Source organism: Plectropomus leopardus, chromosome 17 (genome assembly GCF_026936395.1).
Source record: "Plectropomus leopardus strain MGB_pleo_1.0 chromosome 17, ASM2693639v1, whole genome shotgun sequence".
In the NCBI taxonomy this organism is placed as follows: domain Eukaryota; kingdom Metazoa; phylum Chordata; class Actinopteri; order Perciformes; family Serranidae; genus Plectropomus; species Plectropomus leopardus.
This window is the reverse complement of record NC_142192.1, coordinates 12,917,959-12,935,347: the sequence shown is the minus strand read 5'-3', so window position 1 is coordinate 12,935,347 and position 17,389 is coordinate 12,917,959. Positions and strand designations below refer to the sequence as shown.

At 40.7% G+C, this 17,389-nt stretch overlaps 1 protein-coding gene across 3 annotated transcripts; it reads right to left on the bottom strand.

Moving 5' to 3' along the window:
- Positions 1-878: 878 nt before the first annotated feature.
- Positions 879-15,522, bottom strand: arpp21 (cAMP regulated phosphoprotein 21). Of its 3 annotated transcripts, none has more exons than XM_088090778.1 (20): positions 15,365-15,522; positions 9,048-9,209; positions 8,749-8,914; positions 8,356-8,394; positions 8,186-8,251; positions 7,964-8,075; positions 7,644-7,782; positions 7,034-7,171; positions 6,851-6,950; positions 6,645-6,740; positions 6,527-6,564; positions 6,360-6,416; positions 5,289-5,479; positions 4,713-4,823; positions 4,521-4,624; positions 4,332-4,406; positions 4,084-4,239; positions 2,937-3,039; positions 1,563-1,672; positions 879-1,433 (listed from the first exon to the last, which is right to left on the bottom strand). In XM_088090778.1, the coding sequence occupies exons 3-20, from the start codon at positions 8,908-8,910 to the stop codon at positions 1,284-1,286; spliced, it is 1,947 nt and encodes a 648-aa protein (XP_087946904.1). In that variant the 5' UTR covers positions 8,911-8,914; positions 9,048-9,209; positions 15,365-15,522; the 3' UTR covers positions 879-1,283. The 3 variants fall into 3 exon arrangements, with proteins under 3 accessions (XP_087946904.1, XP_087946906.1, XP_087946907.1); XM_088090780.1 differs by having other exon boundaries at positions 1,563-1,669; XM_088090781.1 differs by lacking the exon at positions 4,332-4,406.
- Positions 15,523-17,389: the final 1,867 nt, after the last annotated feature.

Here is a 17,389-nt window from a genome sequence, read left to right as displayed (position 1 = left end):
TGAGAAGGAACAAGGAAATTCCACTTGACATTTTAAAGTTGCAACAACTCCACAAAATGAAGTAACTATAGCTTACTTTTGAGTAAATGTAACAGTTAGATATTAAGAAAACATAAATTAAAATTATTATATTTGCTTTCCTTTTTAAGGCTGTTGGTTTCGAAGATTATTTTAACAAAGATCAAGTTATCAGATTTTACAGTATTGGTAATTACAGCCCTACAAAAATCCCCAAATGTACTAACTCCAGCAACTCGAATGTGGAAATTTGATGGATGATTTGTTCTTCTAAATATGCAAGTATAATTGGAAAATTGTGAAAATATACTGCAGTACAAAATGACCTGTGCTGTTTTACGTGCGAGGACCGTGTATTGAGTTTTTGAGCAGGAGGGGGCGCTCAAGTCTCACAGTGAGAATCCTTCAGTGGTTTATAACTGATATCTCTGCTTTTTATATAATCTGCAACATTTTCCACATTGACTTGTTTTCATGAACATGAAAACCTGAACATTACTGCTCGACTGTACGAAAGCTCCCACTGAGCAAGCGTCTGAGTCTCCTAATAACACCAAGACTCCCATAAACTAAACGCCCTTAACGATTAACCATGTTAATGCAAAATCCTTCACTTGCTTGTTAGTTATTCAGACATTAAAATAATGACATTCATCTCCCGTTTATGAACTCAATGGTAGGTTAACAACCTATAACTCTGCTTTTCCACAGCGCAAACATCACTTTGATTATCATATGATATAAATATGAACAGAAAGTAATAAAATGTACTATATTTCCTGGTGTATGTATCTCGCCTCCCCTGCATCCATTTGCATTAGCGTCATCAACATCAGAGGAAACAAAGAGCCGGGATGATATAGAAATGTGACGTCGTCAATCCAGCCACAGCAGTTTATTCTATTCACACAGTGCATTTCCTTGGAACACAATATATAATTTAATATCAATATAAAACTCCATTTGTGTATATAAATTATGCATTCAATACAGCAGCTCTGATATATACTATTAAGCTTTGGTACAGTGGTACATTTCTGTGAGTGAGTCAGTGTGTGTGTGTGTGTGTGAGTGTGTGTGTGTGTGTGTGTGTGTGTGTGTGTGTGTGTGTGTGTGTGCACATGCTTGTTATGAGTGTGAACGGTGTGCCCTGTGGGCATCGTCAGGAGGAAGGCGGGTTTAGGTGAGTGTGAAACAAAAGGTGTTAAGAATGTGTGCGTGTGAGTTCACACAGGAACTTCATCGCTCCATCCGTTGAGGCATCATCAGTACTGTGCGCTCCAGGCCGGGGCGCTGAGGTTGGTGCAGCTGGGAGGATGGCAGCTGCCGTGGTGGGAGGGTGGGGGCACCACGCAGCAGTAACCCGCCTCCCCACCAACAACTTTACTTTGGGGATAGGACAGTGAAATTCCTCCCTGCACAATGAAAAAATAAAGTTGGAGTGAAGAATTTGCAACCACAAGCACTTTCTGAAGTGCTTAACGCTTCTTTCGGGGGCTGAGATGTTTGATGCCAAACGACACCTTTGGGTGCTCTGTGTTTACCTGAACCATGCTACGGTGCTGATGAGAGGCCATCGGTGAGTAGGTCCCCAGCACAGCCTGGGCCTGGGTGTGCGACGACGGCTGCACCCCTACAGCAGGGGCGTAACCTGCTGCGAACACACAGTTAAATAAGAGATTATTAACAAAATATTTCATCACTGCAATTAGTTCAGCAAAATGTTAATATAAGAGTCAAGCCACGAGAGAATTTCAGAGTTATTTTAAAAAGCTACCAGGAAGCTTAGATAAAACATTAACAAACCATTCTCCATCCTGCAAAACTCACCTGAATGCATCCAGACTGAAACACATCATGCCCTACTCTGTTGCTTATCCGTGCCTTTTTATGTTCGTTTTTTTTTTTTATCATAAACATTCGTACATTTGATGCAATACAGTTCAGTAGCGCTGCAGCATACTACCATCAGTTTCTAGAATAATCATAAAGGTAGTGATATAGTTATTTTTGGCTATTTATTGCATAAAAGTTTGTACAATATACTGAAAAAGCACAATTTTTATTTATTTATTTTATTGTGTAAGACATTGATAACACAACTGTTATCACCCTTTATTGTTTTGTAAGTCAGTTACATCTGTACATCTTTTGTTGCCATTTTTGGCATTTGGTCATTTGTCAGCATGTCCATATTGTCTACATTTGTATGCACGAATTGGTAAATAAAGGGAATTGTTAGTGGTCATTCATATATATATATATATATATATATATACACATAGACAAGTAAACAAATTGATTATTTTTTATTTCTAAGCATTTAGGGATTTTTCTGTTTTCATTATCATTTATTTTAGCTTAATTTAAAAACTGACTTAAAAACCATATAAAGTCTTACAGTGCTTGTTGTGGATTTTTGTTCAGATACATTTTAATTTATTGGCAACATTAAAAATTAACAGCAACAAAAAGAAACAGTGTTGTGGAAATACAATCGCATTTTGACTTCATTCATGCCGTCCTGTTGATGAAGTCATTTGTTTTACACGTCGCCGCTCTGAGTCTTGAGTATGATTATATACATTCATTTTAGTTTATTGTGTTAACAGCCACTGATGCCTAGAGAGTCCTGACGGACTGTTTGCAGCTGTTTCACAATTCGCTCATGAAGATGTACTAAATTCTGACATATGATGACAGTGTTGAAATGTGTCTCTCCTCTGTTTTTGTCGTTGAATAGAAGCAGCAGGAAAAGAGACCGGTTCACTGTGAGACCCTCAGACTACATCTCTGACAGTGTAACGGCCCCCTCCTCTACTGCCACAGTCCCGCGCTGGTCTCTCTCTCTCTCTCTCTCTCTCTCTCTCTCTCACACACACACACACACACACACACACACACACATTGGTTAGTACCTGTTGGTTGTGCTGCTTGGCTTTGGATGTGCTGGCTCGGTGAGACAGGCTTGCATGGGTGCTGAGCTGAGGTAGGGTACTGGCCGTAATAATACACAGGCAACTGTAAAAAAAAATAATATGAATAATACTGGCTTAATTCTTACTGTTATGTACCTTAAATTCTTCCTTTAAATTAATTTAAATAAATTACCATATCACAGTAATTATATTATACAGAATTTATATACAAAGCAACATTTTCAACACCTTACATGACCATAAAATGACTGTTTGCCCGGTGTTTTTCAAACGTAACGGATTCAAACTATTTTACAGCCAGCTGGCATACATGGCGTGAGAGACGACACGCAGGGAGAAAATGAAGAAACGCACATGATGGTTAACAAAACACTCTCACACATCGATGCATATAAGAGCTATGTTACGTCGACAGCTACAGAAAATAAATTTGCTACTGAGTTACATTACACGGGAGGTTACCTGCAGAGGATTACTCCATCAATTAATGTCATAAGACACAACAAAGTTCCATAATTTTCCAAATCACTTAACAATTTTTACTAATTCCACAACTTTTCCAGGCCTGGAAAATGGGAACGTGGGAATCCTGCATGCTCTAAATCAAAAAAAGGCACATGAAAAATATAAATCCAGGTTTCTCACACATTTTTGTGGAGAAAATTTAAAAACGTTTCCATGTGTTCTCAAGGACCAGTGATAACATTTGTATTTTGGAAAAACATGCATGTCACTGTGTCTGCGGCACCTGTATGAGTTTTCCATTTTTATTTAGCAAATAAACAGTTTGAGTTATTTTGCCTTACTTGACGTCACACATCCTTCGATGTGACTGCAGTATTGATACTGAAATGGTATATCGTGCAGCCATAAGTCAACATATATTAGAGCTAACAGCTAACTCTAAGAAAATATATTCACTGTACATTAAATTACATGGACGGTTATCCCCAAAAAACTATTTTTATTACACACAACAAGCTTCCATGACTTTTCAAAAACTTTCAATCATTTTTACTAATTCCATGACTTATTCCAGGCCTGGAAAATGAGACTGTTAAATTCCATGACTTTTTCAGTTTTTACATGACCGTGGGAACCCTGTAAAGCACGTTTGAATGCATACCTGAGGTGAGGGTTGGCAGTAGCTGGGGGGGTTGGGAGGGGGAGGAGGAGGGGGAGGAGCTGCATAGATGTAACCCTGACTGGGAGGGTAGAGGGGCGGAGCTTCACCCGTCGACTGACAGCTCACATGAGCGAACTGCGTGGAGAGATCCTCAATCTGTGGGTCAAGAGAAAGCAGGTCAACAAGCACACGAAACACAAACATACTGTAAACACACGCATGTGTGGCCGCTGCACAGCAGTACATACTGTGGTGTATGGCTGTGAGGGAGTGACAGGCAACATCTGTGGAGCTGTGTACGAGACAGACGAGTACTGAACCACCTGAGAGGGACACACATATGGGGACAGAGATAAAGAAACAGACAGCGACGTGTATGTATGTCAGTCTGAACATGGCTTGCAAGTCAAACACTTCCTGCTCAGTGTGCGTGCTACCTGAGAGGGAGAGCCTTGAAGCTGAGGCTGGCTCCTGATTGGCTGCTGGCTGTCCGGAGGGTTGTACACAGCAGGGGTTCCATCAGGGTTCAGGAAAGGCTGCCCTGAGAGGTCAGAGGGTTGATAAGTGTGATAAATATGTATGTATTATGTATGTAATCTTACTGATGTGTGTGTGTGTGTGTTATGTACCAGTATGTGGGTTCACTAGTATGCTTCCTGGTGGGATCCCGTTCTCCATGATGTAGGCAGAGTTAGGAGCAGGCTCATCTGTGGACGTCAGTCTGAAAAGAGAGATGGAGCCTGAAAGAGAAGAAGTGAAAGAGTGATTAGAGATGAGCAAAGTTTTATCATCAAGACACATAATAAATTAACATTCAACATCTTTAATCTGATTTTTTTTTAACCGCCTTTGCTAAAAACATACTGAGTGCAGCACCTAAGCAATGACGTATTTTTCTTGAGAGGATGACTGGAGGTGTTGTGTGAAAATTTACAGCTATGGTGTGAACGTTCATGGATTGAGTTATATCTTCACACCAGAAGAACTTGCACTGCTTTTTGCTAATTAACTGTAGCTGAATACAGAACAGACATCATTTAAAAACAGTGATTTTCCCAAGTGTGGCGCAGCGATGAAATCTGCTAATACGTTTGCTTGCAGACAGGTAGAGAGGAGTGAAGTGTCTCACCCTCGATGACTGTAATCACACCTTTAAGGTGTGACAGAGAAGTGATAAAGAGTCTCTAAATGTTATTCTGATGCACCTGAACCGCGTGCGTCCCAGCTGTGGTTGGCAACTTGGCGGGGCTTTGGGGCGGGACTCGTCCATTGGTAGGAGGAATCAGAGTCTGTGCTGCTCCAAGGTCGGGGGTCATTGCTGTAGCGACAGTCAGTCTCAGTGCTGCTCTGCCTGCTGCTGCCTGTCCAGCTGGAGCCTGAGCTGTCACGGCTCCCCCTGCGAGGGACATCCAGAATTATCCTACAGCAGGGACACTCAACTTGCTTTGCTTTGGGGCCACTTTTACAAAACGACAGGTGGCCAGGGGCATTTCTTGGATTTTAGGACATATTTAGGATTTTAAGATGCACATTTCTTGGATTTTAGGATATATTTAGGATTTTAAGACGTTTCCAAGATTTTGGGACGTTTCAAAGATATTTCTTGGATTGTAGGATGTTTCTAAGTCTTAATGACATTTCTAGAATTTCAGGAGGTTTCTAAGATTTTAGGATATTTCTAGGATTTTATGATGTTTCTAGGATTTTGGATGTTTCTAGGACTTTAGGACATCAGGGACTTAGCTAGGACCTCTGTTAGGGGGCGTGGGCGATCCTCCACTGGCAATTTTCTTGATAAACAAGTCCTTTTTTGATGGCGTTTTATGCACTTTGGAAACTTAAATATAGTAAAACTATAAGAACAATTCCCAGTGTGCATCACTTTCTTTTTGTGTCAATTAGAAACTGGTTGGGGTGCACCTGGCACCCTATCAGGGGCCAGATTTGGCTTGCAGGGCGTAAGCTGAGTGTCACTGTCCTACATTCTTATTGCTGCATGAGAGGCATGCTGTTTATGTGAATGGTGGACAAAAGTGGCTTCCACACCTGCTGAAACGCCACACACAATGAAGGCCATGCACACATTCATGGACATAAATCATCTATAAAAAACATTCCCTTCAGTTATTTTCATTCAGAAGTTCTAAACACTCAATAGAAAAAAAAATCTAGGTCTTCATTTTGTTTCCACTGCAGATTTTGAAAAGCTCTGTTGCAGCCAAGCTGACCAGATTAAGATGATAAATGACTACGCATCTGTGCAGACAGAGCTCTACCTGAAGAGCTGCCTTCTCCTCTGGGTCTCAGCATATGGATTGTACTCCTCCACAGTCCTGCACACACACACACACACACACACACACACAGACATATATTAATGCCCTCATCTAAATATAAAAAGCTGAAAAGGCACATGGATAGTGTATACTGCAGGCAAAGTTACCTGGTTTCTGCATGGGTGTTCTCCTGGGTGCTGGGTGTCTGTAAAAGTACAGTGGAGAATTTAGTCTCCTGTATATCTCAATGTTATATCTGCCTGTCTGTCTCTCTTTCTGTCTCACCTCTTGGCTGAAGATTCGATCTCGTGCTCGTTGGTACTCCTCCTCTCTCTCCTCCATCGACTTGCTTTGCTTCTCCCGTAAGGGGTGAAGTCGGTTCTGCAGAGAGCGAAACAAAAACAGGTCAAAAACGCTGATAGGATCAATGTCAATTATAGAGGAAATTCCACAGAGACAGTGCTGCTATAGAGACAAGAGGACACACAGACCTGGTCATCTGAGCTGTTGTCTCTCTTCAGAATAATTTTCCACTGGTGGATCTCATCTGTCTTGTCCTTGTGCACCTCATCCAGAAAACGCAGCTCCGGTCTTGAAGACAAACAAGTAACAACCACCGTTACTTCACGATAAATGCGAAAAGACGAGGATTTACATGCATTATGCGTGCTTACATGCGTGTGCTGCTGGTCCTGTTGATGATGACAGACTTGCCTGTCTGGTCTACATTGTGCTCCATGCCAAAGTAGGCCGCCACCCGATGGACCAGCATACGGTGGTAGGACGACATGTGAGGAAACTTCTTAAAGGGACTGAGATGTGAAGAAAGAGAGGCAGAGAGAAAAAAAGTATAAAAGAAGGGAGTGACGAAAGAGTGGGAGGAGGGAAGAGATAGGACAGAAGGCGATAGAAGCAGGTAGATTGAGACTGGTTGTATTTTTTGGCTTAAGTCCAATTTAATTGCTGGTGGCTCACTTACACCCACACTAACATAACCGGCTCAATATATTGATCAGTACGCCAAATAAGCTGTATGGGCAGAATTATAATAGATGAGCTGAAACATATCTTAAATTAGCATGAAAACGTAGTCCGTCTTAAATAGGATTTAGTGAGAATACAAGTTTTAGCTTGGCATGCCTAAAAAGGTAGATAGCTCAATGAGGACCCAAGGTTATGTTCTCTCCTTCACACACACTCACACACACACACACACACACACACACACACACACACACACACACACACACACACACACACACACACACACACACACACACACACCTTTTGCTGGTGATGTAGTCGATCATATCCTGCTCCAGTTTTAGCAGCATCATGCGGTCTCTGGGGTTGCTGTTGAGGGTGTCGACGATAAATTGGTGCAGGTCTATGCCGGTGGAATCAGTGTACTCCATGCTGAGCTCTGAGACAGGAGAGCAGGACGTATTACAAGACAATAAAAACAAAAACACAAAAAAGCGCACTGCAATATTAAACACCCCAGGAGAACTACATCTAAATAGTGGCACTGAATCCTGTTTTATTACATTTTATTTGTTCCTCTTTATGAGATATCAATCTCACACACACACAAACACACACACCTTTGGACAGTGAATGTTTCTTTGGATCTGCGCTGTTCTCATGGTCTTCCTCCTTACAGGAAGTTCTCTCGTTGTCATGGCAGCTGGATGAGATGTTTGCGTCTGGATATGCCTGAGAGGGAGGAAAATAAAAAAGAGTAATTTGAGCGTGGTGATGAGGAGGAGGTGGATGATGATCTGGGTATGTGTGTGTGTGTGCGTGTGTGTGTGTGTGTGTGTTACCTGGGTGTCTTCAAATGGTGAGGACTCCTCACAGACAGCCATACTCCGCACTAACTTCCCTTTGGCCTGAGATGCACACACAAGCAAGCATTATTACAGATTCATGGAGTATAATGCAATAGATATTTCTGTACAAATGAATTATGAGACGCTGCATTTTTATAGCTTACCTTAACTTTTTTCTTTGGTTGCACCTGGTTACAGCTTTTCTGCGAGTGAGGAAACAATTTGTCATAAACGGAGCATGTGGGGAGCGATAGTGGGGGTGCATCATTTTAATAATGTGGTACACTATATATTGAGTGATCATATTCAAAAAAACTGAAAAGGTAGCACATCTCAAGTCTTCAAGTGTCTCACCTCATTATAAACAAACACCTCTGAGCCAAAAAAATAAGTGAAACGAGAATATTTTGTCTTCCTTGACTTGAAGACTTGAGATGTGCTATCGTTTCAATTTTTTAGAATAAGCTCACTGGCCTCTGGGCTTAGCACTCCACTGAGAAACCAACTGTTGAAGCGCAACCTCTTTTTCTAATTACTGTATATTTAGTGTTACTCACCTGCTGCTCCAGCTTCTTACTGTCATGATGACACTCCTCATCCTCCTTCTGAATGCAGGGGGACAGGCATGGCGATGGGGAATGGCAGCTGATGACATCACATGACGTCAAATCACAAGGTTTTAGGAGGACATCTGCGCTCTCTACAGCTGCTTCAGTCATCCTGCTAAACAGCGCAAAGCGTGGACTCGTGATGTTGTTTGTCTTTCGCCACATAATGTCTTCATTTGTATATTTTACTGATATTTAAAGATATCTTTGCCTACATTTGCATGAGTCTGTGTGTGTGTTGTTCCTACCTATCTGGATTTTTTTACTGGAGAGCCTCACAGGTGAATGATGAGGTCATATATCCCATGTTCCCACAGGGCAGCAAGAAACGCAATTATCCTCTCCGCCTGTGCTCGCCTTCTCTGCTGTTCCTCTCTCTGCCGGCTCTTTACTGGTCAATGGAAAATAGCCTGAAGAGATCGAAAAACACAGGAGAAAAAAACGATGTTAGCGGTCATTCGACAACAGAGACACCACGACACACACACATATCAAACAGCTGCCAGAGCATAAAAGCGTAGCTGCTGGAAATGACATCAAGTACCTAAGCTTGTATGTCTGCGTATGTGTGTGTGTGTGTGTAACCTCTGCCTATGCTTCCCAAACGCTCTTCTGGCTTGACAGTTAATTGCTGCTTAAAGCGTATTACTGTAAATGTGCCTGTGCGTGTGTGTGACGGTAGCAATGTAGTCCTGTGCATGGATTCGATATTTGCATGTGTGTTTACATGTGTGTAGCTCATGTGAACACATGTCTGTTGTGTGTGCCCGATGTGTCCTCGAGCTTTTCTTAGAAACAGCAGCTGTGGAGATCATCCGATCCGCCAGCACTGATATTCCCAGAATGTCGAGCTGAGTCTCTGATCCCGGTGGTGAGAATATTGCAGAGACCAAAGAGACAGACACAAGAGGAAGTGGCATTCCACCATCTTTTCCAGAGGGCCAACTGCATTCAGTGGGGACACATCCCGCTGTAAAGCAGAGCTCAAGGGGACACTTATTCCTGTAACACCTGGGGACAGAATAACGAGCTCAGAGGATGCCGAGTCCCATAACATGGTTATTTAACACCCGACTGGAGATAATAGCACTTTTTTTTTTTTTTTTTTTAAAAAAAGGCCCCTGTCAGTCCGTGTGCAACCAAAGTGGTGTTTACTTCCTATACCGCCTCAATGAAAAAACGACATGACAGCAGTGATTCCAGCCGGCAAAAATATTCTCATTTTGGTCAAGACGCGCCTGAAATCTCTGTTGTTATTGGTCTTAAAATTTATTATGGGAATATCATCAAACTTAAATGTGATACTTTGCAATTATATAAAGTTATAATGGGTTAAAACATACTCTACTTTAGATATTAAATGTGATAAATTAACTTTGTTGTTACCACTGTTTTTATTTATATATAGACTGAGGTTTTCCAGAGGATGAAGTTATTTGATGTGACAATTCTTTGAGTTTGAGGGATTATACAAAGAGACTACAGGTGGGGAGGAGGTAATAGATATAGCATAGTGTTGCGATATTTTGTGTAGCAATACTGTATTGTTACACAAAGGCCAAGTATTGATTAATCTTAATTACATAAATTATTAATATTACAAATTTTAATTTAAATTTTCGCAGACACCTACAATAATAAAACTCAATTGCTTTTTTAGTCCACTACATACATATTGCTGCGATTAAACCTTTTTTTCTTTGGGTACATAATTTACATTTGAAAAAGTAATAAATTGCAATATATTGCAATTAATTAATTAAATACTCATTAAAATTGTTTTGCGCTAAATAATCGTGATAATACCGTCTCATCCACAATAATCCCGTTATAATCTCTAATTGACAATTAAAACTCATATCGTGATAATGGCAGCATTTCGACTTGTTGACATGATGCCATCATAAGTCAACAACAAGTGTGTCTGAAATTGCTCCCAACCAGGAGCAACTTCAGTGGTGTGCAAACATTTATAGACTGAAGACATTGTTTTTGTATTTGACAACTGTTGAGATGTGTCATTTTTGACTGATTTGATCTTGTTGTACAATTGATATTTTATTTTAAAAAATCTGAATCTCTCTATGAGTTACTGTCATTGTTTACAAACTAAAGAACTGGGAGATTTTTGTCCAGTTTTTACTGAATATGTGAAGGCAAACTGCATTTATACTGACATACAACTATAACACTTATTTTGTTGCAATTGTATGTTCTTGAAATGAATGATAAACAATTCAGTATTTTTGTCATATCATCAATAATATTGTGAAATATGAGTAATTGATTCATAGAGAAGGTAATCTGTGATAAATTAGAGCACAAGTGTTGCTAGATGCTGCAGCCGATTTGGATCACTGTGTCAGCCTGGTGGGCTTCTGTATACTGCCTTGGGAAGACACCTAAACATTTTATAGGACATATAACTAATGAGACTCCCTCATGTGCTGTTGGCGAGTTCCTGCTGAGCTGTCCTTTAGCCAAACAGACCAGCTCCATGTGTGCTGCACTGTAACTGACCCTGACCTCAGAGCTCACAGAGGGGAGGGGCAAGGAAGAAACAACACGTCTCCGTTAACTCTTTGAAACCTGAAAATTGGCTTGATTTCATCCAAAAGCATGGAAAGAAGACAATGGCAACTTAACTAGAAATAACCAACTGAGCAAGAAATTTATATGAAATTAGAGAGAAAAAAACCCCAAAAGTGACAGAGCAAAAACCGAAAATGACCTGAAAAGGGTACTAAAAAAAAAAAGCAAATATTTTTTCTGCAATCCAAATTAAATATATAATTATAGCAATTATTTATATATAGTTTTCTTGATATTTTTTCCAAGGCATTTTTCCAATAAAATGTGTTCTTTTTTTTTAGTTTTAGGCCTTTTGCTTGTCACCGTTTAATTTTTTTTTTTGCAATTTGCAATTTGCAGGAAATTTCATGCCAAGTAGCTGACAGAATTTTCCCCACATTTTTAAAGAAATCCTGTTTCAATGGTTTGAGTACATGCGAAAGACATCTGACTGTTGTACCAGAACATTGATGTTGATTCAGGTTTTAAAGGGTTAATCATCACAATCAAATAAAAATGGTGTATAAAATCAGAGAAAGCATTCTGGTACTTAAGTATATTAGAGCTGTGAATTTAGAGCAATAGCAGCAAAAGGGAACATGACATAAACGGGACAGAGAGGGAGAAGAATGATGTGGAGCAGATGCACTACACAGAAAACAAGATGAATGGGAGGCAAGGGAAGCAGGGGATGAAGAGAGATGAGGAAAGAGTCTGCAGGGACTTAAAAGGTGAGGAGGGGTGAAGGAAGGCGATGGAGAAAGAGGGAAGTGAAGAATTAGTGATAGAGAGGCTTGCAGCACAGTCTGTCTCCGGGCTTTTCAGCCGACGGCCGTGAAGAGGGGATTTGAGTGGAGCTACCAGTTTTTGAGCTGAGCGCTGCAGAAGCGGCCGGCCGCCCGGGGAGAAGGTGTGACACGATCATTAGCGCGTGACGGATGGTGGCGGGAGGCAGGGAGCGCCAGTACCCGCTACATCATCATCCATCTGCTGCTCTCCCCGAAGCCTCCAGCCTCAGAGCCACCTACTCACCAGGACACCTTTCTTCTCCGGCCAAAAGCTGCCTGGCTCATCTACACTGACACACAGGCAGGCCAGTGGGAAAATATCCAAAACCTACTTTAGATGTTCATTGTCAGCTCAACCAAGTTACACTAAGTGCTTAAGCCCTGTACAATCCTGTTTGTAATTAAGACCACTGAAAATGTATCTTTGAATACCAGAGCTATAATTACCAGTTGTGTCATTTAACACTGAGATCTAGCATTGTAGTTTGTATGTGTTTGGTTTCAGTATCCTGCCCTGCAGAGTATTATCTGTATATTTTTCATCTCTAAGGACAATCTTCTCAGCTTTCTTTTTTATTCGCACCCTTCCATCACTTGAAAACCAAACAGGAAAACAGAAATCATCACCGCCTATGGTCACAGAAGCTGATTGTGTTTTATCTCTGAGGTTACAGCTGAATTTAAAAAGGGGATTTCATGTTTTCTCCCTCAGCTCGGAGCTCATTAGGAAATGATTCAGCGAGAGCCTCAGAACAAGAGAGCAGGTCTCTCTGGTTTAAAATAATAATTGAGAATTTTGAGGCAAACTCAAAGCATTCAGCGCTTTGTTTATCCATAATCTTTTCAGGCTTTGCCCCTGAGTCTGTAATTGGGCTGCTTCCCTTTTCCCTCTTACATTATATAGGGTATTTTGTGTGTGAGTTTTCACCTCCCATTTATTTTTTTGTTTATTGTTGCATCTTGTGTGCCTGCACTTTTTTAAAAAAAAATTGCAGCTCAATTCTTTCCCTCCTTGGCTGATTTTATTGTGTCTTCGTGCTGCTGCATATTTAAGCCAAATAAAGCAGGGCATGAATTATTTCACCCTCCACTTTAAGACAAGTGAAGAACAGAAAGTAGGCTACACATGACAAAAAATTTAGGTTACATCGTCCTTTGAGTCATGAGCACCTGGGCAGCCTCTGCAGCTTTAGCACCAAAGTGACTTGTGGGTGCGACAGCTGTGTGGCTCTGCAGCTGAACTCAAACCTCAAGATGGGAAAAAAATGCACATATATGGCACATTAGAGCAGCAAGTGCTGGTGTTAAAGGGGTACTACACACAGAATTAACCCGTTCAAATGGACATAACTTTTATAGGCTGTCTATATCTATTTTAACTATCAATTGACTTTACCCAAATACACACACTTATTTGATGGGATGTCTAAAAGCCAATCACAGTGTTTCACCTCATCTAAAGTGGACTGCAGAAGAGCCACACCCCCTTTTCTTACAAGTGATGCCGATGAGGAAAGATGGGCACAAGGCATGTTTTAGTCTATAAATCATGCATTTAAAATACATAATTTGTGTTTAAATGGCTTTTAAAGTAAACATCAGATGTTGTATTACTTATGCAGGTAAAAAAAAAATCATATAAAAGATTTGCACATTTAATTCAGGATGTTTTCAAAAGATATCTGTTGACTTGATGGATGGTGGATCTGAATGTCACCGGAAAATGAATATGGGAAATACAGGTTTATATGGGAACATACTGTTCTGATTTGATTTTCTAATGATACAATGAGCTTATAATGCATCTTACTGATTACGTTCACGGAATATTCACCTTTGAAGGTTTTCCACATACTGTTTTCAGGAGATGCTTCAGACATTAAGGATATTTTTAGTCAAATGACAAAAATGAACACCTATAGGCTGTGTGTGTGTGTGTGTGTGTGTGTGTGTGTGTGTGTGTGTGTGATGTGTTTTAAAGCATCACTTTATACACTGATATGAGTTAATTTATTCATTAAAAATAATCTAACATTTTTTGTTCAAAAAAGGTCCAATAAGGCCATCAATAGTTATTTTCACTTTAAGGTTATTTCTGATTTAAGATTCTTTGTCCATTGGTATGGAAAGAAAAAAACCACAGGAAAGTGTCCTCATAACACTTTTTTTTTGCTTATGATTTATGAATACATTTAGAATAGAAATTCATCATTGCAATATTTTTTTGTTTTTGGAGCATTGTTAGGTTCTGAACGGGTTAAACAACTCCTTATAGCTCAGTCTAAAACTGGTGGCATCTTGACTGTGTCTCTGACGGGGGATGCGGTAAGTAAAACAAACAGGTGTCATCTTCATGCACAACTTTTGCGGCATCCTGTTGACCCATATAACATAACGGGACACATTACGGAGCACGATCGGGTTTGTGCGATCTACTCTCGGGATGGGACTCTCCCACATTGGGGTGCCGATCGCAGGAAACCGCTGCGAACCGTGTCTGTTGGGTGTTTGTGTGTCGCATTACTGTGACCCAGGCTTAGCTGACACACCGGGCTATTTTTACCCCCGGGCAGGGAGTGGACCTCCTGCTCCGGGACTTCACCGGGCTGTCAGCTGCATGTGGAGCTCGGGGGACGCTGGGCGAAGGATACACAGCAGGACCTCTAACATTAAACTCGGATTTATAACAGAAAGACACTTTTGTCTCACGGAAACACAACTAAAATCCTTAAAACTCACATTTGTGCCCTCAAACACACAAGCAATCAGAATGAATGAAAGACAGCTGGTCAGAAATCCGTTAAAAATCCAATCTCTTCATCTTAGTAACGTTTAACACAGGTATCTAAAAAAAAAATGCACACACACAACACATTTACTGGCTCCTAAATGATCGTTATCATTCATTCAGCGGTGTCGCTAACGTTACAGACCCGGGGGAAATGTGACTGCTCCGGCGCGCGGTTAGCTAGTTTGATCCCCTATTGTAACCGTCTTCGCATAAGAGTTTCCGCTAAATTATTGATATTCTCCAAACCTAATGTGTTCTTTTGTTATCCTAACTCCAGATCAGGTGTGATTAATATCGCAAAAGTAAAAACAAGACGAGCGGAAACAGCATCAAAAGACAGCAACAACCAGCGGAGTGACCGTTAATCGAGCTAGCCGAGGAGATGTCCTCGCGGAGAGAGTGACCGTTAGCTTACCGTGAGGTGACGTCTTCCTCTCTCCGTGTGGGCTTCTGCCGGTGTAGCTTACCGACCGACCGACTAACTGCCGTACACCCAGCGTCTGTTGACTGTGAGGTCCGTTGCTCCTCCTCCGCCTTTTGCCTGTCTCTGTCGGAGCAGGGGGAGCACAGGGGGAGGAGTGGGGAGGAGGACCGACAGCTCTGAACCCTGAGCCACGCGCCCACACACACGCGAGGAATGCACGAGAGCCAGCCCTCTCCACCAGCCCACTCATCTCTGTCTCTGTCCCTGTCTCTCGCTCTCGTACTGTCTGTCTCTCTTTGTCCTCCATTTCATATCAACTCAATTAAATTCCCTTTACTACTGCAATATTACTGCAATAACTGACATCAACACTTGACACAACAAGAAATACTCTCGTAGCTTTATCAGAGATTTATATATATATATATATATATATATATATGTGTGTGTGTGTGTGTGTGTGTGTGTGTATGTACAGTATATATATATATATATATATATATATAAATATATATATATATATACACACACACACACACACACACATATACATATACATATACATATACATACATACATACATATATATATATATATATATACAAATATACATATATATACTCCTCTTGTGCAGTGATGGAATGTAGCCTAGGCCCTACATATAACTGTACCTACTATAGGCATAAATTTCTGTGTACTTCACTTGAGCATTTTCATTTCATTTTACAATGCAGTTGTGCAATGTAGAAGGAGCTGAAGGCTACTTTAAACTATTTATTTGACAGCCTTACTTTCAAGGCTGTAGCCATGGAGTCAACATTAGGGGCATGTCTCGGGGACCCTCCCAACATGTTCTCATCCCTAATCATCACATGTTGCCCCTTTGTTAGTGGATTTCTGGGTATACAGATTACAGATTACTATTACTAGTTACTGCAAGTACCGTGATGTCAACAAATGCACATGGTAGGATGACACTGCACGTGCTTATGTTAAGGCAACAACAGTGAATAGCAACCCATGCTGGAATGTCAACAAACGCACATGCTGGCACCAATGGTTAGGTTTAGGAGAGCAAAGGCAAATGGGAAGGTGTAGGAAAAAAGCGTCACATTCACACAGGAAGTGATCACCGCACTTCTGTGTCAAAGTCCATTGTTTGCAGGACCCATCTACATTTCCACTAAAAGCTCTGAGGATGAAAAGTAAAGCCAAAGCAGAGGTGCCAGAAACTGCACTTCATCAACTGGCCACTTGAGGCTGGCTCCAAAGTGTAAATCCCCAAAACACCCATGTTACCATGTCAAACTTTATGGCAGAAATAAGGAAGTTTTCTGCCTGGTACAAAAAATAGTTTTGGTATAAACCTAGCTAATTTCAACAATCATGCCACCTGTATTCAGAATATAGATGAACTTTTTTATAACTCACCCATTTACATTTTAATTGAGGCCCACACTTATGCACATTTAAGGGGTTGCTAAAGTGACAGGCTGTCTGCGGTGTGTCGCTGCAGTCTTTGAGTCAGATTCATCCTTCGCTCCTCCACAGCTCCAATCTCTCACCCACAATATGTTCACTTCTGGCTCCAAAAAAACCAAGATGGAGACAGCTGAAATGCCGAACTCAAGGCTTCAAAACGGGAGTACTCTATCCTAGCAGCCTTTTTCTGCTAGGATAGAGTAACACTTGGACAGACCACGTGCAGAACAGCAGAGCACCTTAATACCATAAAACCGGTAACAGTAATAATGGCAATATACTAAGTTTATTTATGATAATGATTACATATGCTTATTATTATTTTGGACAACAGTGAATTGTTGCCTGTCGTAGAATAACTTTTTTAAAATTATTAAACTATTTTACTATTAAACACTGGTGATAGCATAAAAACACTAACGGGGCCATTTTATGCATTATGATTATTATTTTACCTTTGCTTAATACTTGAAGTACATTTCATTTACTGACAACTTCTACCTCAGTGACATTTTTAATTAAGGACTTTTACTT

What these genes read in the sequence shown, in the direction of transcription:
- arpp21 (XM_088090778.1), bottom strand. Translation starts at nt 8,910, where the DNA reads ATGACTGAAGCAGCTGTAGAGAGCGCAGATGTCCTCCTAAAACCTTGT. An exon ending in GTAAGAAGCTGGAGCAGCAG is followed by an intron (nt 8,395 to 8,748) that starts GTGAGTAACACT and finishes CCTCACTCGCAG; the next exon opens with AAAAGCTGTAACCAGGTGCA. An exon ending in GACTACATCACCAGCAAAAG is followed by an intron (nt 7,172 to 7,643) that starts GTGTGTGTGTGT and finishes TTCACATCTCAG; the next exon opens with TCCCTTTAAGAAGTTTCCTC.